The sequence below is a fragment of the Stomoxys calcitrans genome, chromosome 3 (genome assembly GCF_963082655.1).
Source record: "Stomoxys calcitrans chromosome 3, idStoCalc2.1, whole genome shotgun sequence".
Lineage (NCBI taxonomy): Eukaryota > Metazoa > Arthropoda > Insecta > Diptera > Muscidae > Stomoxys > Stomoxys calcitrans.
This window is the reverse complement of record NC_081554.1, coordinates 181,759,267-181,783,171: the sequence shown is the minus strand read 5'-3', so window position 1 is coordinate 181,783,171 and position 23,905 is coordinate 181,759,267. Positions and strand designations below refer to the sequence as shown.

The window sequence follows — 23,905 nt, the reverse complement described above, 5'->3', positions numbered from 1 at the left end:
TCTATGGGCTTTAGATCCTAGATCCGAGGATCGGTCTATATGACAGCTATAACCAAATCTGGAGCGATCTGAGCCAAATTAACGAAGGATGTCGAAGGGCCTAACACGATTCACTGTCCCAAATTTCAGCAAAATTGGATAATAAATGTGGCTTTTATAGGCATAAGACCCTAAATCGGACGATCGGTCTATATGGCAGCAATATCCAAATCTGATCCGATCTGGGTCAAATTGACGGAGCATGTCGAAGGGCCTAAGATAATTCACTGTAACAAATTTGGGCGACCTCGGACAATAAATGCGCCTTTTATGGGCCCAAAACCTTAAATCGAAGGATCGGCAGCAATATCCAAATCTGATCCGATCAGGGTCAATTTGAAGAAGGATGTCGAAGGGCCTAAGACAACTCACTGTCCCAAATTTCGGCGACATCGGATAATAAATGTGGCTTTTATGGGTCCAAAACCTTAAATCAAGGGATCGGTTTATATGGCAGAAATATCCAAATCTGATCCGATCAGGGTAAAATTGAAGAAGAATGTCGAAGGGCCTAAGACAACTCACTGTCCCAAATTTCAGCAAAATTGGATAATAAATGTGGCTTTTATGGGCCTAAGACCCTAAATCGGAGGATCGGTCTATATGGCTGGAATATCCAAATCTGATCCGATCAGGGTGATCCGAAGGATTCTTCTAATTTATGCACAACCTCAACCTGGGGACCGCCCCAGGTCCAAGTTCTCAAATCCTTGCTATTGAGTTGTGGCGAACTCAGCCTCCGTTTTTCTCCTCAACATTAATTCTCTAGTTATGTTAAAAGTCAAAAATTATGCCCTGGTATTTAGCCTTCCGAGAGAGCGGCAGCACACTTCTTCCAGGATCGGTCCTCTGAATTTGCCATACTTTCTCCTTCTAGTGAACAACACCAGCTCTGCCTTTCTGTGTTTTATGACAAACCCATTGGCCATCGACGACTTAGGCAGGAAGTCCTGCCTTGTTAACGATGGAGATGTCATTTTCCGAAAAGGGAACTCGGAGATGGACGTATCTCGCCTTACCCGAGAGCTTCTGTACTCCGTTAAACAAGGATTCATATAGACTTTCGGACGTGTACAGCGTTTTGGTGGTCCTGAAGGCATTGGAGATAATGTCAATGCGGGAGTGGACAGTCAGTCGTCGCTAAAGGCTCTGGCGACGAACTTTGTGAAGTTGAGACTGATAGAAGCTGCAAATAGTTTCTTTTAACCATACGAAGGGCTGTCAGCCTTAGGGCTGGGAAGTTGGAGTTAGCGGTTAGCAGTTAAGTATGCTTGCCCTGACTTCCACCTCAACTTCGCCCTGAGGTCGGAGAAAAGAGAGATATGGCGGATTTTGTGTGGTCCTAGGTCACAGTCAGGACACACACCCCGCACGTTGGCATTAAACCTAGCTCAGTAGGAGTTGAGGCAGCTGCATCTGCCGGAACGCCATTGAGCCAGAAATGCTCTGGTTTGCTGCGGGAGGTCTATTTCTTCAGGTGCAATGTAGTCTCCAATAGCAACATTCACTTGGTAGCTGGTATCCGCATTCATTTAGGTTAGGTCCACTCCTATTCCACAGCCCTGGGCCTATATACCCCACCATACTTGCTATAAAACTACAAAAATGTCCCATTATAAGTCCCATGTCGCATTTCACTTTCTTATCATTTCACATTCATTCATTTCATATTGTCCCAAATATGAAGGAGGATATTCAAATTACCCTATAAGGCGTATGCCAGTCAACCTTGTACTGAAATTGGTCATGACCCAAGCACAAACAACCACATTCCATGTCATTGCGACCGCAGTAGCATTCGTTGCTCTGTTTGTTTTTTTGTTTGACTTGGAAAAAGGATATGCGGCAAGGAAGGTAAAACAAATAAACAAACAAACCGTCCAAGTGACTGACCAAACAACCACCTGAACTACACATGTTGTCCGACCGACATAAGGGTGGTTGCCAAGGGTAATGGGCGCAAAAAAAAATATATGTAATTTTATGAAAGTAAACAAACAAGCATTCAAATAACACAAATTATGTTGAGCTAGAAATAATAATAACTGTCAACCAGAAACAGACCGATTTTGTGTTAGCCTGGACAAGAAGTAGACAAAAGGGGAACTTTGGAGAAATTTTTAAAATTTCAAAACAAATCATATTCTTATTAGAAATGGGTTTACTAATGATTTGAAAATATTTGGAATGAGTTTGCGCCCTCTAGAGGCTCAAGAAGTCAAGACCCCAGATCGGTTTATATGGCAGCTCTATCAGGTTATGGACCGATTTGAACCATATTTGGCACAGATGTTATAAGTCATAACAAAACACCTTATGCAAAATTTCAGCCAAATCGTATAATAATTACGCCCTCTTGAGGCTCAAGAAGTCAAGACCCCAGATCGGTTTATATGGGAGCTCTATCAGGTTATGGACCGATTTGAACCATATTTGGCACAGTTGTTAGAAGTCATAACAAAACACCTCATGGAAAATTTCAGCCAAATCGGATTGGAATTACGCCCTTTAGAGGCTCAAGAAGTCAAGACCCCAGATCGGTTTATATGGCAGCTCTATCAGGTTATTGACCGATTTGAACCATATTTGGCACAGTTGTTAGAAGTCATAACAAAACACCGCATGCAAAATTTCAGCCAAATCGGATTGGAATTACGCCCTCTAGAGGCTCAAGAAGTCAAGACCCCAGATCGGTTTATATGGCAGCTCTATCAGGTTATGGACCGATTTGAACTATATTGTGCACAGTTGTTAGAAGTCATAGCAAAACACCGCATGCAAAATTTCAGCCAAATCGGATTGGAATTACGCCCTCTAGAGGCTCAAGAAGTCAAGACCCCAGATCGGTTTATATGACAGCCACGTCGGTTTATATAATTGCCACAGTTGTTAGGAACTATAACAAAACATCTCATGTTAAATTTTAGCCAAATCGGATATGAATTGCGCCCTCTAGAGGCTCAAGATGTAAAGACCCAAGATCGGTTTATATGGCAGCTATATCAAAACATGGACCGATATGACCCATTTATAGTCCCAACCGACCTACACTAAAAAGAAGTATTTGTGCAAAATTTCAAGCGGCTAGCTATACTCCTTCGAAAGTTGGCGTGCTTTCGACAGACAGACGGACGGACAGATGGACGGATGGACAGACAGATGGATGGACAGGCAGATGGACGGACGGACGGACGGACAGACAGATGGACGGACAGACATGGCTAGATCGACTTAAAATATCAGGACGATCAAGAATATATATACTTTAAGGGGTCTTAGACGAATATTTCGAGGAGTTACAAACAGAATGACGAAATTAGTATACCCCCATCCTATGGTGAAGGGTATACAAATTCCTACTTGCAAGACATTAAAATATGTAACTCCAACCCTATAAAATACATGGTGCATCTGGTCGCCGCTAAATTCTAAAATGAGCTAGCGATGTCCGTGAGTCTGTCTGTCTGTCTATTGCCAGTCTCTCGAAATGCTATTTCTCCATAGACAGGAAAAGTTCGGTTAAGGTTAAGGTTAGGTTAAGGTTAAGGTTAGGTTAAGTTTTTTGGCACACCTCTAGCTACCTCAATCGCTTCCTAGCCGCTTTACTCAAAGACCTTAGGTCAATTATGTCTGCCCTATAAGAGATTAAAGTTGCAGAACATTACCGACGGTGGGAACAATGCGGTGAAAGAAATCTGTTTGTTTGTGTGTTCCGGCTGAACTGATTACCTTGACATTTTAACAGATTGTGCGAGTTGGCCTGGAAGGAAACTTAGACCATATAATTTTTTGATATCAGAAGGGGGGAGGACCCTCCCCCTTACCTCATAAGTACTATCCAAAAACAAAAGTGGACCGATCGGGACAATATGGCATTCAAATGAAAGGTATTCAAGAGTAGAGTACGAAATTCATAATAAATGTTGGGTCCAAGTACCTGGGGGGCCGCCCCAAAGCCCCAAAACCTCTTAAAATAGGTTTATTTGACCATCATGACAACATGGGACTCAAATGAAAGGTATTCGGGAGTAGCTAACGAATATGGTCAGGAAGTAGAAATAGGCTTTATAATTTTTTGATAATGGAAGGGGGCGGACCCTCCTCCACGCCCCCCCCAAAAACACCATCCAAAATCAAAAGTGAACCGATAAGACAATATGGGTATCAAATGAAAAGTATGCGGGAGTAGATAACGAATCTGGTATACAATTTCATATCGAAGTGTAGGGGGTCACCCCATCCCCACAAAAACGCCCAAAATAGGCACATTAGCCAATCACGGATATGTGGGACTCGGTTTGTTTGTTCTGTATAGACTGAAAAACGGCAGAACCGATTTTCTCGAAATTCTCGCGTATTGTGTAGGTTGGTCTGGAAGGAAACATAGGCTATATAATTTTTCAGTATCGGAAGGGGGACGGGCCCTCCCCCTTATGCCGAAAACACAACCCGAAATCAAAAGTGGACCGATCGGGACAGGTATGGGTATCAAATGAAAGGTATTGGAGAGTAGAATATTAAAATTTGTGTCTAGTACACATCGGGCCTCCCCAATCCCACAACTCCCCCCAAACAGACATATTCGACGTTAATTTCAACATGGAGCTCAAGGGAAAGGTATTCGGGAGTAGATTTTGAATCTGTCATACAAAATCAGATCGAAGTATAGGGGGTCACGCCAGGCCCTGATGATGTATCACCGGTTGAATTACAAGCTGTGTCTGATAGACTGGTTCCTTGGCTTAGGGATATGGATACTCTGCTTGTATCAGCGTGTCACATATACCTGTGGGATTTGAGGGACACGATGGCCATTTTCATTCCGAAAGCAGAAAAATCTTACCATACGGAGGCGAAAGATTTTCGTCCTATTAGTCTGTCATGCTTTATGCTGAAGACTCTTGAGAGGTTGATAGAAATATATCTTAGCGCAAAGATCTCTAGAGAGTTCACCTGTCGAGGCAGCAGCATGCATATAATAAAGGCAAATCCACTGAAACAGCCCTTCACGACCTAGTCGGCTGCATAGAGGGTTCTGTCGCTGTCAAGAAATATGCAATGGTAGAATTTCTTGAGATTGAAGGTGCTTTCAATAATGTAAAGGGCAAGGTTTCCCAGCACTCTAAGAGACATACTTCAGGAAGCTCTACGTGCAACAGCAAAGTGGGCTACCGAGAGTGATCTAGGAGTTAATCTGTGCAAGACAGAAGTTACCTACAGTGGCACCTTGGAAGGAGAGATTGTTCCATTTACAGAAAGTGTAAAATACCTGGGTGTTTTGTTGGACAGGAAAGTGTACGAAACGCAACTATTGCTCCATACACCTGCAAGAGAGCCATTGGTAAAAGTTGGGAGTTTAGACCGCGCGTCATTCAGTGGATATATTCTGCAGTTGTCAGAACTATAATGCTATATGGTGTTGTGGTCTGGCGGACGACGCTTAAAAAGTCCACCTACTGTGCGATACTCAACCGGATCAAAAGGATGGCTTGTTTATGCATCACAGCCGCACTAAGGACGAGACCATCTGATGCACTGACATCAAATGCCTCAAGACATTGCGGCTAGACAAACTGCTGCGATCACTGCCGTGAGGCTAAGGAAGCTATTTCTTTGATCATGTGGCGGCTACGGACATGGTGTTATCCTTGATACAATGTCTGATGTTCCAAGTAGTGTGGATTACACCCTACCTGAGCTGTTTTTTGATAAAAAAAAAGTACTGTACCATTACTCCTGATAGAACCGATTGGAACTACGCTATCCCTGGTAATAGAAGTTACATAGACTTCTGTACGGAGGGCTACTGGACGACCAGGTGGACTTTGGGGTAAACTCTAAAGATCTAGAACTGGTCATATCGAAGAGGTTAGCCGACTACTGCAGTGTGTATTAAGCGAAGATCCTTCCAAAGTATATTCTCAGACAGCCAGGCAGCCATTAAATCCCAGGAGAACGTATTTCTGAATTCGAGATGGCTGAACAGTTCAAAATTCACCTGTTCTCGGTGCCGAGCCACAGAGATATCGCAGGAAATTATAAAGCGGACGAGCTTGCGACACTAGGAACCACACTACCCATTTCAGAGAAACTGGAGTCTCTGGGTTCCGGGCCACAGAGATATCCCAGGATATTATAAAGCGGACGAGCTTGCGAGACTAGGATCCACACTACCCATTTCAGAAAAACTGGAGTCTGTGGGTACCCCTCTAGCCACATGTAAGCAAAGTTTTCAGGACCAGGCCCGGAAGGCAACGAATGAAAGATGGTCTCAAAAAGGGGGCCAAAACTAAGTGGCATAATCTAGACTTGAAGAGGTCTAGCGCTTTGCGGTCACTGGCCAGAACAGACGTCTCAGTCATTGGGTCCGTCATGACAGGTCACTGCCTAATCGGAAAACATGCTGACAGACTGAAGGTTGCCAGTAAATACTTTTGCAGAAGTTGTAAGGACATCGAAGAAGAAGAGACTATAAAACACCTTCTGTATGTGTGTCCCGCACTGGCAGTCAGAAGGAGTTCCACTTTAGGTTCTCATTTCTTTGAGAACTTGTCTGAAGTTGTTGGGCTTTTTAAAGCCATCTGGATCTGGTTCAACGGTAGGAAGGCATATTCCTTTTTTTGTTCCTGTGGTATCACTATGGAAGAAAACGTCTATGTGAGTCTGATGGCAGACTGCCACCCAAACCTGATTTAACTTATCCTAAGAATCTCAATGAGAAGGGACCTCATTTTTACAACTGAGTCCGAACGGCTATCGACCGTTCCATTAGAAACTTGAAACAAAATTATTTTCTTTAAACTCGTATGAAATTTAAATTCCAATAATCGATTTTATCACCATATTTAGTGGATGTTTACCAACTAGCTTTCCGCTAATCCATTTTTACCTGTCTAGCTGTCTAACTGTTAAAAAAAGCAAAAAATTTAGAGTTCATATGCAAAAGACATTAAGAAAAAGACGAGATCAGTATCACAGCGTCGACTGCGCTAAACGCCAAGCATTAAAACACAAGTGACTCAATGACGCTAATGATGTTGATGATGATAATAATGATCAGGGTTGCCATAACCAGTTTCAAACCACTTGTTGTATTTTAGGGGTAGCGGCGCTCTCGCACAAACACTCACGCGCTCGCTCACTTACTTACTTAAGTTTGATAGTTTTATTATGTCTGTCTGCCTTGTGCTATTCATTCAAAAGCGCTGAAAGCGAAAGTGACAGAGTAAACGCAGCGCTGCCATGTTAAAATGGACCATTTCACATTCTCTACTATGAACGAATGAATGAACGAAAGAAAAATACAATCACACAACAACGATAAGAAAGTAAGACGATAAAGAGGCCGAAAATATGAATGGGGGAATTCGATAAAGTGGGGGCCTAACTAAAACCAAGCAACCAAAATACAAGTTACAACAAACAACCCTAGTGCTCTATGAGAAGAAGAAAAGTGTGCAAATACAGTGTTGCCAAGATGGTAATTGAAGAGTTAAGCAGCGGAATAATGAAAAAAATTGTCGATTAAGGTTCTTCAATATGGCCAAACTTCTTTCGGTGTATGTCTTTTTGACAGCATCTAACCTAGAGGAACGCTCTACCCCAAAAATACCTTAAGCGGGCATGTAGACCTTTCTGTACAATAGGGGACTTAAATTAAAGGTATTTGAGAGTTAGGTACGAATCTGATATATAAATAAGGGGTTAAACGTCAGGGGCCCGTCCCATTAAAAAATCTCCCCAAAATCTTTCATTTAAGTCGCATATTGTACCAATCATTCTATATGTCCGTTTGTTTGGTTTTGGAGAGGGGCGTTCCCCCAAAATAAGTGACGTCGTGTTCCGCGAAATACTCGGCTACAGGATCTTTGGCAACCCGGAATCAATGGGAAATGCCCTACTCCAAAAACAACCAAACCGGAATTAGACGATTGGTTCAATATAGGACTTAATTTAAAGGTATTTGGTAGTGAAGTGCGAATCCACCGCCACTATAAGTGACATTCTGTAAGCTACAGAGCCTTTGCCAACCTGGGACCTATGGGGAACGCCCTACTTCTAAAACACCCAAACGGGCACATAGACGATCGGTACAATACAGGAACTTAAATGAAAAGTGTTTGGGATGAGAGGGATAAGTACCTTGAGGGCATCTGGGCAAGAAAAGAGGTGTTCAACATTATCCTGAGTCTTCTCCTTGCAATTGCGGGGCAGTAACACCAAAGGTTTTCGACCTTCTCCAACTCCTCTTTGCCATCGCACACCCCCAATTTTGCCTCTCTCTATGTCCAGCGCGATGTCAAAGACCCGATGTTGCAATCCAGTCAGAACTCATATCACCAAGCCGAGGTCATGCATCCTACACTAATAAGAAGTACTTGTGCATCCAACAGCGCCTAGGTTTACTTCTTCGAAAGTTAGTGTGCTTTCGACAGACATACGGCCAGACGGACAGGCGGACGGACGCACCATTCATCTAAGTCTCATATTGTGCCAATCGATCTATATATTCGGTTATTCGGTTTTGGGGAGGGGTGTTCTCCCACCATTAATTACGTACTTTTCCGCGAAATACTCGGCTACCTGCAACTTATGGGGAACGCCCAACTCTAAAAACATCCAAACGGGCATATAGGCGATTGATACAATAAAGGACTTATATGAAAGGAATTTGGGGGTTAAGTACGAATCTAATATAAAAAAAATTATGGGTCCAGTGTAAGGGTGGCCGTCACGCCCACAAAAACCCACCGAGGCTTTCATGTAACTCCCATATTGTACCAATCGGTCTATATGCTCGTTTGGGTGGTTATGACGTGACGTCCTGTTCCTCTAAACACTCGTCCTTTGCCGTCCTACACCCTAGGGGGGAACGCCCTACACCAAAAGCCCCCAAATGGGCAAGTAGACCGATCGATCGAACTCGTTCATAGGGCCTTCCTCAACCTGCAGTCTAGAGGAAACTCATTACTCTAAAAAAACCCATGAAATGTATGGGCCAAGCGAGCCCGTCCCACCCACAAAATCCAACGAAACCTTTCATTTCATTTCCATGTTGTAACAATCATCCTATGCCCGCTCGGGGAGGGGCGTTCCCCGAACGGGCATAGGACCCCACATATAAACATTTCTCGCATAATCGAATATATCTTATGAGGCTTTGAAAGGCCGGGACTTAGCCGTCCGCCCAGAAAAGTTCTAGACCTCCACCACCCAAAATATGCTTATTTTATTGCTATTCAAACAGTTTTAGCTCCCCAGAAAGCTGGGCTGTCTCCGCTAATGAGACCTCTTCTCGTCGGTTCAGGTTATTTATAAAGAGACCTACTAGAGGAAAGTTTGACCTGAGAATTCTAAATGCTTTTGCGGGTTTGCTTTACCGACCCAACACCCTAACAAACGGGATTTTTCCACTCTCAAAGCCAATAACCTTAAAATTTGTCCACACTATCCCATATCGGTCTATATGCCCGTTTGGGGAGGGGCTTTCCCCCTTGGTACTGGACCGAACATTTAAACTTCTGATTTGTGATTTTGAGTTACTATAAAGGCATGAACAAAAATTTCTCGGATATATCGCAAATAAAGACCACCGCAGTGCAGAGGTTAGCATGTCCGACTATGACGCTGAACGCCTGGGTTCAAATCCTGGCGAGAATATTGTTGACCCCTCTTAATACTGGCGACATATGGGTGGTATTTTGCCATGTAAAACCTTCTTCCCAAAGGGGTGTCGCACTGCGGCACGCCGGTCGTACTCGTCTCTAAAGTGGAGGCCCCTATTCATTGAGTTTAAACTTCAATCGGACAGCACTCATTGATATGTGAGAAGTTTGACCCAATACCATCAAACTAACTTGGAATTTTGCTGCCTCAAGCCAATGAACCTGCGATTTGTCTATAGTACAATGAATAGACTTTTTGTTGACATAAGGCTCTAAATACTGCCAAAGGTGTCGTAAATTGGGCCTCTTTCGACTAGAATTTATTCCATTTGGATATTTGTCTGCCTATATGATCTCTTTGCCATTCTGTTGTTGTAGCAGTGTGTTGTACACTGAGGGGGCACCCCCTGCCGATAAAGGACTCCATCGGGTCAATCCGGTACGTACAGCCGGCTACCATGGGATTGTAGACATTCTGTATTATCGCAATAAGTTTTACCAGGTTTAAAAATATTCTTGCATCTGGCAACACTGGTTGCTTAAAAACTTAACTTAACTAAAATGGAAATATTTAACTCTTGTTTGTGCTACTATGTGTAACAATAAAACATCCAAGTCATATGGCTGCCAGGCAGTAGGGTTCATTGATAAAACTACCCAAGACGAAGTTGATGAACCAGATGGATGAAATGATGGAAAACAAAGAAAAAAGGAAAAAATCAAGAAAAATATTAAAAACTTACATCACACTTTGAGGAGGGTTTTTTCTGTTTCTTTCGGCTGCTGGACTGATGGCGATGCGGCTAAACCCAAAAAAACGCAACAGCCAAGAAGAAGAAGCGCAAAGCTGCTGTTCAATGATGAGACTCTGGGGGCTGTGTATATTTTGGAGACTGACTAACTGTTCCTGGCTGCTGCTGCTGCTGCTATTGCTGATGATGATGCTGATGATGGTTTGCTTGATTGTTTCTTTGATGCTTTTGACTGATAGTTGCTGGGGATGTTGCGATGTTTGAATGGTTGGTTAGGCAGGAACAAAGGTAAGCAAACCAAAACAAAGAAGAATCAAAAACGAAGAAAATTATGCGGCAGTAGCGTCAGCGTTGGGCGAAATTATATTTTCGGCTCCTCTGATGACCCAAGCGTTGTTTAGGTGTGTGGGTGGGAATGGATGAGGGGGGAAATGAAGTTTTCGTTGAATGTATAAACAAAATAATGATGGATTATTTGTTGTTGTTTTTTTTCAGGTTGTTGTGTTGATTTTGTTTTTGTAATTTTTGGTTATTCCTCTTTTAATCCATGTGTCAAAACGGATCACAATAATTGGGGATTTTTTTTCTTGGAGTAATTTTTTCAAGCAATTATTCTTTCTTAGAAATTTTTTGATGGAGTATTTTTTTGCTAGATTAAAAATTAAAAGAAATTAAAAGTTGTACACCTTCACACGATTTTTAATTAAAATTTTTTTTTGGATAAAATTTTTTTAGTTAATTTTTTTGTATATAATTATTATTAAAAATTTTTAATTTTTTTGCTCTCGATGACTTTCTTTAATTTTTAGAATGTATTGATTTTTTTTTTGGTTAAATATTTAACTTTGTTTTTGATCATGTTGCCTTGTTGTTTAGTTTTATTGCAAGCCAATTTTATTTTAAACATGTAAACGTGTACTAAGTTCGACTGGGCCTAATCTTATATACCCTCCAAGGATCGCATTTGTCAAGTTCCTTGCCCAAAATATCTTATGAGCAAACAAAAGATAATGAATAAGTTTACTATGCCATTGGAACTACTGTACTGTACAACTGTACTGTACTATTGTACTGTACTATTGTATTGTACTACTGTACTGTACTACTGTACTGTACTACAGTACTGTACTACTGGACTGTACTACTGTACTGTACTACTGTACTGTACTGTATTACTGTACTGTATTACTGTACTGTACTACTGTACTGTACTACTGTACTGTACTGTATTACTGTACTGTATTACTGTACTACTGTACTGTACTACTGTACTGCACTACTGTACTGTACTTCTGTACTGTACTACTGTACTGTACTACTGTACTGTACTACTGTACTGTACTACTGTACTGTACTACTGTACTGTACTACTGTACTGTACTACTGTACTGTACTACTGTACTGTACTACTGTACTGTACTACTGTACTGTACTACTGTACTGTACTACTGTACTGTACTACTGTACTGTACTACTGTACTGTACTACTGTACTGTACTACTGTACTGTACTACTGTACTGTACTACTGTACTGTACTACTGTACTGTACTATACTACTGAACTGTACTACTATACTGTACTGTACTACTGTACTGTATATGAGTTTAAAGACCAATTCGTGCCATACTTGGTTTGTAGATTAGAGTCCTTAGAAGAATTAAATTTGCAAAATTTCAACCAAATCGATCAAGAATTACGCCCTCTTGAGGCTCAAGAAGTATAACCGAAAGATCGGTTTATATGGGAGCTTTATCAGGTTGTGGACTGAGTTAGACCATATTTGGTACATATGTTACCCGTGCAACATTTCATCCAAATCGGTTAAAAACTACGCCCTCTAGAAACTCAAAAAGTATAATCGGAAGATCGATTTTTATGGGAGCTATATCAGATTGTAGACCGATACGAACCATAATGGGCACGTATATTAAATGTCGTAGGAGAAGACGTTGTGCTTAATTTTAGCTAAATCAAATAAGAATTACTCCCTCTAGAAGCTCTAGAAGTATATTCGGAAGATCGGCTTACATGGAAGCTATATCAGGTTATGGACTGATTAAGACCATATTTGGCACGTATGATGAATGTCGAAGAAGTCGTTGTGCTTAATGATACCCTACACCACTACTGTGGTACAGGGTATTATAATTTAGTGAATTTGTTTGTAACACCCAAAAGGAACAGAGATAGACCCATTGATAAGTATACCGATCGACTCAGATTCACTTTCTGATTCGATTTAGCTATGTCCGTCTGTCTGTCCGTCCGTCTGTCCATGTTAATTAGTGTACAAACTATAGGTCGCAGTTTTCATCCGATCGTCTTCAAATTTGGTACAGGCATGGTTTTCGACCTAGAGACAAAGCCTATTGAAATTGGAAAAAATATCGGTTCAGACCTGGATATAGTTCCGATATATATGTTCGTCCGATTTGCAGTAATATTGCAAAAAAATGGTCTCTTGTTAAACGATTTTCTCGAAATTTGGCAGGAAGGATTTTTTACGACTATCGACATTACTGGTGGATTTCATGGAAGTCGGTTCAGATTTAGATATAGCTCTCATATATATAAATCGCCCGATTTCCACTTCTAGAGCCACTGCAAGCACATTTATTGACCAATCTTGCCAAAATATTCCACAAAGCTTTCCTCGGCGACTACCACAACATACGTAGAGTTTAGTCCAAATCGGTTCAGATTTAGCTATAGCTCCCATATATATGTTCATCCGATTTGCAGTAATATTGCAATAAAATGGTCTTTTGTTAACAGATTTTCTCGAAATTTAGCAGGTGGGATATTCTCTTGACTCTCAATATTACTGGTAAATTTCATGGAAGTCGGTTCAGATTTAGATATAGCTCTCATGTATATATATTGCCCGATTTTAACTTCTAGAGTCACAGCAAGCACATTTATTGACCTCTCTTGCCAAAATTTTGCAAAACGCGTACCTCGACGACTGTCCATTATCCGAGGAGTTAGCTCGAAATCGGCTCAGATTTAGGTATAGCTCTCATATATATGTTCATCTGATTTGCAGTAATATTGCAATAAAATGGTCTTTTGTTAACAGATTTTCTCGAAATTGAGAAGTAGGGATATTCTCTTGACTCTCTATATTACTGCTAAATTTCATGGAAGTCGGTTCAGATTTAGATATAGCTCTCATATACATATATACATATCGCCTGATTTTCACTTTTAGAGTCACAGCAAGCGTATTTATTGACCCATCTTGCCAAAACTTTGCAAAAGGCTTTCCCCGACGACTGTCACAGTATCTGAGGAGTTTACTCGAAATCGGCTCAGATTTAGGTATAGCTCTCATATGTTTGTCCGATTTTGAGAAATAATGCAAAAAAGTGCTCATTTGTTAACCGATTCTGTCGAAATTTTGCAGTAAGGTTTTTCTTATGACTCTCAATATTACTGGTGAATTTCATAGAAATCGGGCCAGATTTAGATATAGCTATCATATATGTATATCGCCAGATTTTCGCCCCAAGAGCCACTGCAAGCGCATTGTTTGACCAATCTTGCCAAATATTTGCACAACGATTTCCTCGACGACTACCACATTATCTGAGAAGTTTACTCGAAATCGGTTCAGAATTAGATATAGCTCCCATAAATATGTTCGTCAGATTTTGGGTAATTTACCATAATGTTGCCATTTGTCAACCGTACCTGTTACAGTTTGAACATATTTGCTCGCCGAGGTCCATCAAAATTGGTTCAGAATTGGATATAGGTCCCACATTCTACTTATAGGGTAAGTGTAGGGTATTATACAGTCGGCACCGCCCGACTTTTGCTCATACTTACTGGTGTTAGCTAAATTAGAAAAGTACTATGCCCTTTGAAGGCTCAAGAAGTACATTCGGGGATCGGTGTATATGGAAGCTATATCACATTAGGGATCAATTCAGACTATAATTGGCACGTATGTTAAAGGTTATAGAAGAAATACATGTGCAAAATTCCAGCTAAATGCGACAAGAATTACGCCCTCTAGAGGCTCAAGCCCTCTAGGGACTCAGGAAGTATAGTCGGGAGATCGGCTTATACGTGAGCTTTATTAGGGTTTGGACTAATTCGGATCATACTTGACAAGTATATTAGAAGTCGTGAAATAAGTCACTGTGCCAAATTTCAACCAAATCGGATAAAACTTAAGCCCTCTAGAGGGTTCAGTATAATCGGGAGATCAGTTTATATGGGAGCCATATCTGGTTGTAAACCTATTCAAGCCATACTTGACACGTATTTTAGAGGCCATAGAAAAAGTCACTGTGCAAGATTTCAGCAAAAGCAAGTAAAAATTAAGCCCTCTAGATTCTCAAGAAGTATAATCGGGAGATCGATTTAAAATATATGGGAGGCATATCAGGTTTTAGACCGATTCGGACCATTCTTGGCACGTATATTAGAAGTCATGGAAAAAGTCACTGTGTAAAATGTCAACCAAATCGAGTTAGTATTAAGCCCTCTAGAGGTTCAAGAAGTATGATCGGGAGATCGATTTATGTGGGAGCTATGTCAGATTTTACACCGATTCGGATCATATTTGACAGGTATGTTAAATGTCATAGAAAAAGTAACTGTGTAAAATTTCATAAAATCGAGTTACTTTTAAGCCCTCTAGAGGTTCAAGTAGTATAATCGGGAGATCGATTTATGTGGGAGCTATGTCAGGTTTTATACCGATTCGGACTATATCTGGCATGTACGTTGAATGTCATAGAAAAAGTTACTGCGCAGCATATCAGCCAAATCAAATAAGAACGGCGCCTCTGAGAGGCTCAAGAAAAGTAACCGGAAGATCGGTTTATATGGAAGCTACATCAGGTTATGGACCGATTCAGACCATACTTGGCACGTAAATTGTAGGTCATAGAAGAAGTCGTTGTGTAAAATTTCAAGAAGTCAAGTCGCGATATCGGTTTACATGGGGCCTGTACGTACTTGGCACTTCTGTTGGAAGTCATAACAGAATACTTTGTGCCAAATTTCAGCCAAATCCGACAAAATTTGTGGCTTCCAGGGGCTCAAGAAGTCAAATCGGGAGTTCGGTTTATATGGGAGCTATATCTTGTTCTTGACCGATTTGGACCGTACTAAACACAGTTGTTGGAAATCATAACAGAACACTATGTGCAAAATTTTAGTCAAATCGAATAAAAAGTGAGGTTTCCAGGGGCTCAAGAAATCAAATCGGGAGATCGGTATATATGGAAGCTATATATAAATCTAAACCGATATGGCCCATTTGCAATCCGCAACGACCTACATCGATATTAAGTATCTACGCAGAATTCCAAGCGACTAGCTTTACGCGTTCGACTTCTATCGTGATTTCAGCAAACGGATGGACGGACGGACATGGATAGATCGACTCAGAACGTCGAGACGATCAAGAATGTATATAATTTATGGGGTTTTAGACGAATATTTCGAGGTGTTACAGACAGAATGGCTAGATTAGTACACCACCATCCTATGGTACTGGGTATAAAAACTGGTATTATTTGGTACTTTCCTTGTGCACTGAATTAGAGCTCTGAATTTTGGAACTTAGGTACACTATAGTATCCTTAACTATAAGAGTTTTTGGAATTTGTACATTTAGGTACTAAAAAAAGTACCAAAAAGGTACAAAATGGGTTAATTTTGTGCAGAGCGGATGGATATAGATTCAACTGGGGCAAAAGGATGAGGGTGAAAGGAAAAAATTAAAAGTAGTACTGGTAACAGGAGAAAACGTTTGTTTAGTACCGCAATTGACACCAATTAATACTTTCATTACAGCTGAAACTAGGGGTCTGAAATTTGGCATGTAGATACAAATACCAATGCAAATTTTGCCCATGAACATTCCACTAAGGGACAGGGGCAAACTTCTCACATGTCAATGAGTGCAGTCCGATTCAAGTTTAAGCTCAATAATAAGGGGCCTCCTTTTTATAGACGAGTCCGAACGGCGGTCCGCAGTGCGACATCTCTTTGAAGAGAAGTTTTACATGGCATAGTAGCTCACAAATGTTGCCAGCATTAGGAGGGGAAAACCACCGCAGAAATTTTTTCAGATGGTCGCGCCAGGATTCGAACCCAGGCGTTCAGCGTCATAGGCGGACATGCTAACCTCTGCGCTACGGTGAAAGTACCAAATAGTACCAATTTTAGTACCAAAAAATACGAATAGTGATGAGATCATTTTGTCACCTATCATATTTTTCCTAGTTGGCATGTAGGTACAACTAGGAAAAATATAATGGGTGACTAAATGATCTCATCACATTTGGTACTTTTTGGTATTAAAATTGGTGCCATTTGGTACTTTCTTTACTGATGGAGCTAGAGGTCAAAAATTTTGCATGCAGATACAATTAGGATGGGTGACTATGAGCTTTTTACAATTCGTACATTTTGGTACCAAAATTGGTACCATTTAGTACTTTCTGTGTAGATGGGCTAGAGGTCGAAAATATGGCATGTAGGTAAAACTTAGAAAAATATGATGGGCAACTAAGTGATTTTTCATAATTTGAACATTTTGGTACCTAAATCGGTACTATTTGGTACTTTCTGTTCAGATGGAGTTTGCGGTCTGAAATTTGGCATGAAGGTTTCTCTTATAACTCTTCTGATGACTGACGAATTTCATAGATATTTGTTCAGTTTTAGATATAGCTCCCATATATATGCATATCCCGATTTTCAATTTTAAGGCGTTTGCCAACGCATTTATCAATCGTTCTTCTCAAAAATTTGCACAACAATTTACTCTATGGCTCCTACAATATGTACGGATTTTGATCGAAATTCTACATATCAAATTTAAGCAAATTTTCAATTCGATAACTTAGCCTGCATATTGAATGTGGTGTAGGATATCAAAAGGTGGGCTACGCCCGACTTTACACACTATGCTGAACTGTATTTCACGGGGAAGTTCGCAAAAAAATCTAATTTTTTGCATACTCTCTAATTTTGACCTCAGGAACCCGAAAATTAAGTGCTGGTTTGGGGCTCGGGCCCATGGACCCGCCTAGGGACCAAAAACACCCCTTGGGAAAGGTAGTCTAACCTAGGCAATATGGGTATCAAATGAAAGGTATTGATTAGTAGATTACGAATATGTAATGGTCAAAAGATCTAAAATTTTGACCCGTGGGGTCTTGAGAATTTGGAACCCTCTTAGGCAATATGGGTATCAAATGAAAGGTATGAACGAGTAGAATATGAACAAGTACATATTTATAAAAAAAATATTTTTTTTTTTCAAAAAATTACGCTTTTTTTACAAAATTCTTTGGAAGATAGATCGAATTTTATTTAAAAATAGCCGTACCGGCCCCGTTCCCCTACGTCTTCTTTAACTCTCTAATATCCTTTTAGGGTGGGGAGACTTCGCCCTGAATGCGGATATCGAATTCGTGCCATTATAGCCTATGACGCTGACCGTGTTCGAATCCTGGCGAGAACATCGGATAAAGCAGTGTGTTGAGGACATTTGCGAGGTATAATGCCATACATGATCATTTAAAACATTTTACCCAAAGAAATGTCGCACTGTGGGACGCCATTCGGATTCGGCTATAAAAAAAGCTCCCTTATCATTGAGTTTAAAATTGAATCGGAAAGCACTCATTGATTTGTGAAAAATATGCCCCTGCTCGGTTCCTGGTGTTTTTAAAAATTAGGGTAATGAGAAGTGCTTTTTAGAAGAGGGATGGCATCTAAGTCATTTCGATATCAAATTCGTGCTCGACTTCCAAATCCTTTTAATTTGAGCCCCATATTACCATGGTCAGTATATATGAACCGTTTGGTGGGTGCCTCCAAAATTGGATATCAAATTATATTGTCAGAATGGGTCAAAAACCACATTTGACGTATCTTTAGGAGGAAAAGCGCCACCTAGACTTGAACGCAAATTTTAATGTCATATTCGTAATCTACTCCCAATACCTTTCATTTAAGTCCCATATAGCCATGGTCGGCTAATATGCCCATTTGGGGGTATTTGGGGATGGGCGACCTCCCATTACTTTATCTTAATGTTTTATGCCATATGTGTATTCTACTGCCTAATACTATTCACTTGAGTGTCATATTGATATGAACTTGGAATATATCTGTTTAGAGGAGTTTTGGGGTTTGGGGGCCCGCTGGATACTTGGACCCAATGTTTAATACAATGGTCCTTTTCTGGTCGCCAATACCTTTTATTTGATACCCTTATGGTGCCCATCGGACCACTTTCGGATATGGGTGGCGTTTTTGGGGTAAGGGGGGGTCCGTTCTCCTTCCAATACCGAAAAATTATATAGCCCATGTTTCCTTCCAGACCAACCTACACAATATGCGAAAATTTCGAAAAAAATCGATTCTGACATTCTTTACGGAACAAACAAACCGAGTTCCGTATATCCCGGATTGGCTAATGTGCCCACTTTGGGATTGGCTATTGTACCCATGTTTCCTTTCAGACAAACGTACACAATCTATGAAAATTTTAAGATAATCGCTTCAGCCAATTGTTATATAGTCATAATGGGTCCAATGGCGTTTTGAGGGGTGACTTGACCCCCAATACCTCGCTCTGATTTTCTTTGCCAGATTCAAAATCTACTCCCGAAAACCTTTCATTTGAGCCCCATATTGAAATGAACGTCCAATATGTCTGCCTGGGGGAGTTTACGACTTGGGGCGGACCGATGGATAATAAGACTCAAATTTTAATACCATATTCGTATTCTACTCTCCAATACCTTTCATTTGATACATATATTGTCTCGATCGGTTCACTTTTGATTTTGGGTTTGGGTTTTTGGCATAAGAGGGAAAGTCCGTCCCCCTTCCGATACCGAAAAATTATATAGCCTATGTTTCCTTCCAGACCACCCTTTACAATATGCGAAAATTTCGAGAAAATCGGTTCTGTCGTTTTTCAGTTTATACGGAACTAACAAACCGAGTACCGTATATCCCTGATTGGCTAATATGGCCATTTTGGGAGTTTTTTGATGGGGTGGGTTGACCTCCTATACTTCGACATGAATTTATATGCCAGATTCGTTATCTACTCCAGCATACTTTTCATTTGATACCCATATTGTCCTTATCGGTCCACTTTTGATTTTGGGTGGTGTTTTTGGGGTAACGGTGGGGGGTCCACCCCCTTCCGTTGTCAATAAATTATAAAGCCGATTCCTACTTCCTGGCCATATTCGTAATCTCCTCCCGAGTACCTTTCATTTGAGTCCCATATTGTCATGATCGTAAAACAAACCTATTTTTAGGGGTTTTGGGGCTGGGGCGGTCCATCCCATCCCATCCATTTTTGAACCCAACTTTTATTATGAAATTCGTACTCTACTCTTGAATACCTTTCATTTAAATGCCATATTGTACCTATCGGTCCACTTTTATTTTTGGGTAGTACTTTTGGGGTAAGGGGGAGGGTCCGCCCCCTCCCGATATCAAAAACTTATTTAGCATATGTTTTCTTTCAGACCAACCAACACAATCTGTGAAAATTTCTAAGTAATCGGTTCAGCCGTTTTTGAGTCTATAAGGAACAACCAAACACAAATTGAATTTTATATATAAGATAACAATAACAATTTCGTAAATTTTCTCAAGACCCCATTGGTCCTTCCCGGATAAAATTTTTGGGCATTTGGACCTTTACATATTCGTATTCTACTAATCAATACCTTTCATTTGATACCCATATTGCATAGGTTGGACTATTTCCCCCCAAGGGGGGTCTTTGAACCCTAGGCGGGTCCACGGTCCCGAGCCCCAAGGGCATATTGGTAATCTACTAATCATTACCTTTCATTTGATACCCATATTGCCTAGGTTTGACTACTTCCCCCAAGGGGTGTTTTTGGCCCCTAGGGAGGTCCACGGGCCCAAGTCCCAAAAACTGACTTCATACTCGGGTTGCAAATTGCAAATTTTGCCCATGAACATTCCACTAAGGAACAGGGGCAAACTTCTCACATATCAATGAATGCAGTCCGATTCAAGTTTAAGCTCAATGATAAGGGGCCTCCGTTTAATAGCCGAGTCCGGACGGCGTGCCGCAGTGCGACATCTCTTTGGAGAGAGACACCTCTTACATGACATAGTACCTCACAAATATTGCCAGCATTAGGAGGGGAAAACCACCGCTGAAATTTTTTTCTTTTCTGATGGTCTCGCCAGGATTCGAACCCAAGCGTTCAGCGTCATAGGCGGACATGCTAACCTCTGCGTTACGGTGGCCTCCATACCTGGTAGAAGGTGAAATTATTATTGGATTTTGCTGATATTTGGCATGAACGAGTTTGAACAAAACCTGCTTACAAAAATAAATCGTCAAAGAACTTGACAAATGCGATCGGATTCGGCCCCACTAAACTTAACGCGCTTCTACTTATTAAGTGTTATATTTGTCACTAATTAGAATTTATTTTTATTTTTTTTTTTTTAATATTCTTAAGCACTTTTTGGTTGTTTTTGTTGTTGCTTTTGTTTCACAAAAATCACAACTACTTTGCTAATGGCCCCTTACTCACACATTTCCTCGTTATGCGGATATTTTTGTTTTTGTTGTTTTTGTTTTTTTTTTGTTTGTGGAAAAGGGGCCTAAGCACACAAGAGGTTTTTGATGGGTCATTGAAAATTGCCAAATATTCACTTGAACTTCTTCAATCGCCTAGCACCACACTATCTCCTTTCATTGGATTTCCTTTTGAAACTTTTTCTTTAAAGCCACAAATTTCCATTTTTAATTCATTTTATTTATTTTCTGACCTATTGCATTTGCTAAATTTTTGCTTTAATTTTTTTTTTTTTTTTTGTAGTTTGTGTTTGTTTCTCCTCGAATTCTCTGCAACAGCTGATTTTTGTTATTTTTTCTTTCTCAATATTTGACAATGCATTTTGTATGACTATCCGGTTCTCCCATGGTTGGTCACAGCCATAATAACAACAATGGCCCCTCTCTACGCTCTCTAAATTGCAATTCTGCCACTTGTATAGAGAGGCAAAGACAACGCACTCAAAAAAACAACACCCTCTCTACGGAGGCACACTCACTCTCTGCCATAGGTTTTTTTTATTCTTTTACTTCTTTACGTTTCGTACAAGACATGAAACAACAACAACAACAACAAAAAAATATACAAGACAACAACAACTGCAAAAAAAATCATCAACTGGCCCCAAAAACTTTATTTAAATTGTTTTTCTGCCAGTTGTTTTTGTTGTTATTTAAGCTCGATACTAATGCTATTAATCACACCACATGCTTAACTCACTTTTTTTTTCCTTGTATCTTCTACACAAATGTTTCGCTTTCACTAGAAAAACTCTCTTTAATAGGAAAATTGCCCACAATTTAATTCATTCAATTAATTTGAAGGTTTACTTCTTCTTCTTCTTATTCAGAACAAAAAAAAAACACAAATCTTCTAAGAACTCTTTAAGCCAGCGGTTTGAGAACATAGAACATTATTTGTACACAAACACACATGCTTTAATAAGCCATACGCCAGGCAGCGCACTTACAGTAAAGTAAACACGTTATTAACACTTTTTTTGTTTCTTATTCTTATTAGTTTAGATGTTTTATTATTTCAAACGCGGGCAGGCGGGCGGCGGAGCGGAAAGCGGAATAAACAACGTAAATCACCACTTTCCTTACTTTCTTGTTTGGATGTTTCGAAGCAACTGAGCCAAGCAGCTATGTGTTATTATGCGGTGAGTGAGTTCGCCTCGTAGTCTTGTTAAGGTAGCGCGCAATGCAAGAATATCCACAAAATTTCAATGCGGCTACTAGGGAGCCAATACGCATGAAAGAGCATAAACAAATGAGTGAAACCGAGAGAGAGAGAGAGAGAAAGAGAGCGTATGCCAGCATCATTCATTCCGGCAACAATGCCCCCTATTAAAGGCAAGCATACAGAATGGAATTGAAATGTTGCACAAATTGCAAAGAGCGAAACAAATGGAGAGCCCCAAAAACAGAGTTGCCATTAGCAGAAATTTTTTATAACCAAGGTGAACAAAAAAAAATTGTGAATAAAAAATGTATGAACAATTAAAATGGTATTTTTAGGCTAATGACTTAAAAGTGGCATTTAGGCATAATTAGTTTTATTGCAGTATGATGGCAGAATTGTGTTGGTGCAGAAAATTTGCTGTAAACATGTTTAGATAATTTAAGATATTTTGTTGAAGTTTTCACAACTAAAAACATAGTAACCTGCTTAGCTATGAGAAAAGTTAAGTATGCTTAACTTATTGAAGCCTGAAAATTGGTTCGTTTGACAGTTCTATAAAGGAGATCTGTCAAATAAACCCATTGGAATTCTATACATAAATATTTGAGAATACCCGTGCAGAGTGGGCAAAATTTTGTTTTTGATTACAACGGAGTCTTAAACCATGCAAATCGGTTTTGCTATCAAAAGTTATTATCCCATGAAATTTGAGAAGTGGAAAGTGGTGAACTTTGACAACCTGTGTCTCGTGCTGTATTAAAGATGTAGAACAACTATATTTTCCTGAAAGCCTATGTCCTGCTCAACAATGTCTAGAAAATTTTTTACCGCTCAATCAACAGGTTGTGAACTTATTTGCAATTTGAAAGAGTTTAGAGTTAAGAAAAATTTCGGGGGAATGAAATTAAAAAATAAACAAAAACGTGGTAAGTTAAGCCGGCCGGTTAGGAATAGGCATATGATAGCGGAGAGCTGAATTATTGTAAGGTGACGAGCGAGGGATAAAGGTAATGGCAAGGATCTCTGGAACAAGGTTGGTTCATAATCCTTGCAACTCTTGAAATCCTCGCTGGAAGAGGTCAAGTTCGTCTTAAACCAGGAGAGACTGGCCTATGATAACGACGTCACCTAGGAAACTAGGGGGCCAGGGCTGCCTAATACTTGTGCAGATTAACCTGCTCCACTCAGAGGCAGCCACTGATGAACTGCTGAGAGTTATGGGGAGAAATGGCACTGATGTGGCCCTTGTTCAGGAACCATGGTTACGAAGTAACAAGGTTCGTGGACTCAAATCACGATATCTGAATGTCATCTCCCCCCTAAGGAATGTAAGATTAGAAGCTGTATCGTGGCCAGTAGGGATTCGAACCTTATTCTGTTTCTCGTTTCAGCGATGAAGACCTAATGGTAGTGCCCTTGGAGGGACCCCGCAAACCATTACTGGGCCTGGCTTCCATGTACTCACCTTACGATGTAGACAACCCCTCTATAGGCACAGTCCGGGCTCTGATGATCTTGCGCTAGGGGGTGACGCCAATTCACACCACAGTCTCTGTGGAAGCACGGATACCAACAGAAGAAATGAGTCACTTTTTGATTACATTTTGTCCACGGGCCTAGTTGTATGCAATAGTGGCGACGCCCCTACATTCTACAACCGGG

General features: G+C 40.5%; 2 protein-coding genes across 5 annotated transcripts in view; one reads left to right on the top strand and one right to left on the bottom strand.

The window, feature by feature from the left end:
• Window positions 1-22,265, bottom strand: part of LOC106085833 (beta-1,4-glucuronyltransferase 1) — a 384,493-nt gene extending 362,228 nt beyond the window's left edge. For 2 of the 4 annotated variants that reach the window (XR_009397679.1, XM_059365220.1), the window contains exons 1-2: window positions 22,029-22,265; window positions 10,448-11,105 (exon numbers count right to left, since the gene is read on the bottom strand). The gene's annotated coding sequence lies outside the window, so the exon portion shown is untranslated. Of the gene's footprint in view, window positions 1-10,447; window positions 11,106-21,778 lie in introns of all 4 variants that reach the window. The other 2 variants (XR_009397680.1, XR_009397681.1) reach the window with 2 other exon arrangements.
• LOC131996238 (uncharacterized) lies at window positions 11,467-23,767 on the top strand. The gene is made up of 2 exons (XM_059365727.1): window positions 11,467-12,038; window positions 23,635-23,767. The coding sequence occupies exons 1-2, from the start codon at window positions 11,467-11,469 to the stop codon at window positions 23,765-23,767; spliced, it is 705 nt and encodes a 234-aa protein (XP_059221710.1).
• The last annotated feature ends 138 nt before the right edge of the window (window positions 23,768-23,905 follow it).

What these genes read in the sequence shown, in the direction of transcription:
- LOC131996238 (XM_059365727.1), top strand. Translation starts at nt 11,467, where the DNA reads ATGAATAAGTTTACTATGCCATTGGAACTACTGTACTGTACAACTGTA. An exon ending in CTGTACTACTATACTGTACT is followed by an intron (nt 12,039 to 23,634) that starts GTACTACTGTAC and finishes TTCTCGTTTCAG; the next exon opens with CGATGAAGACCTAATGGTAG.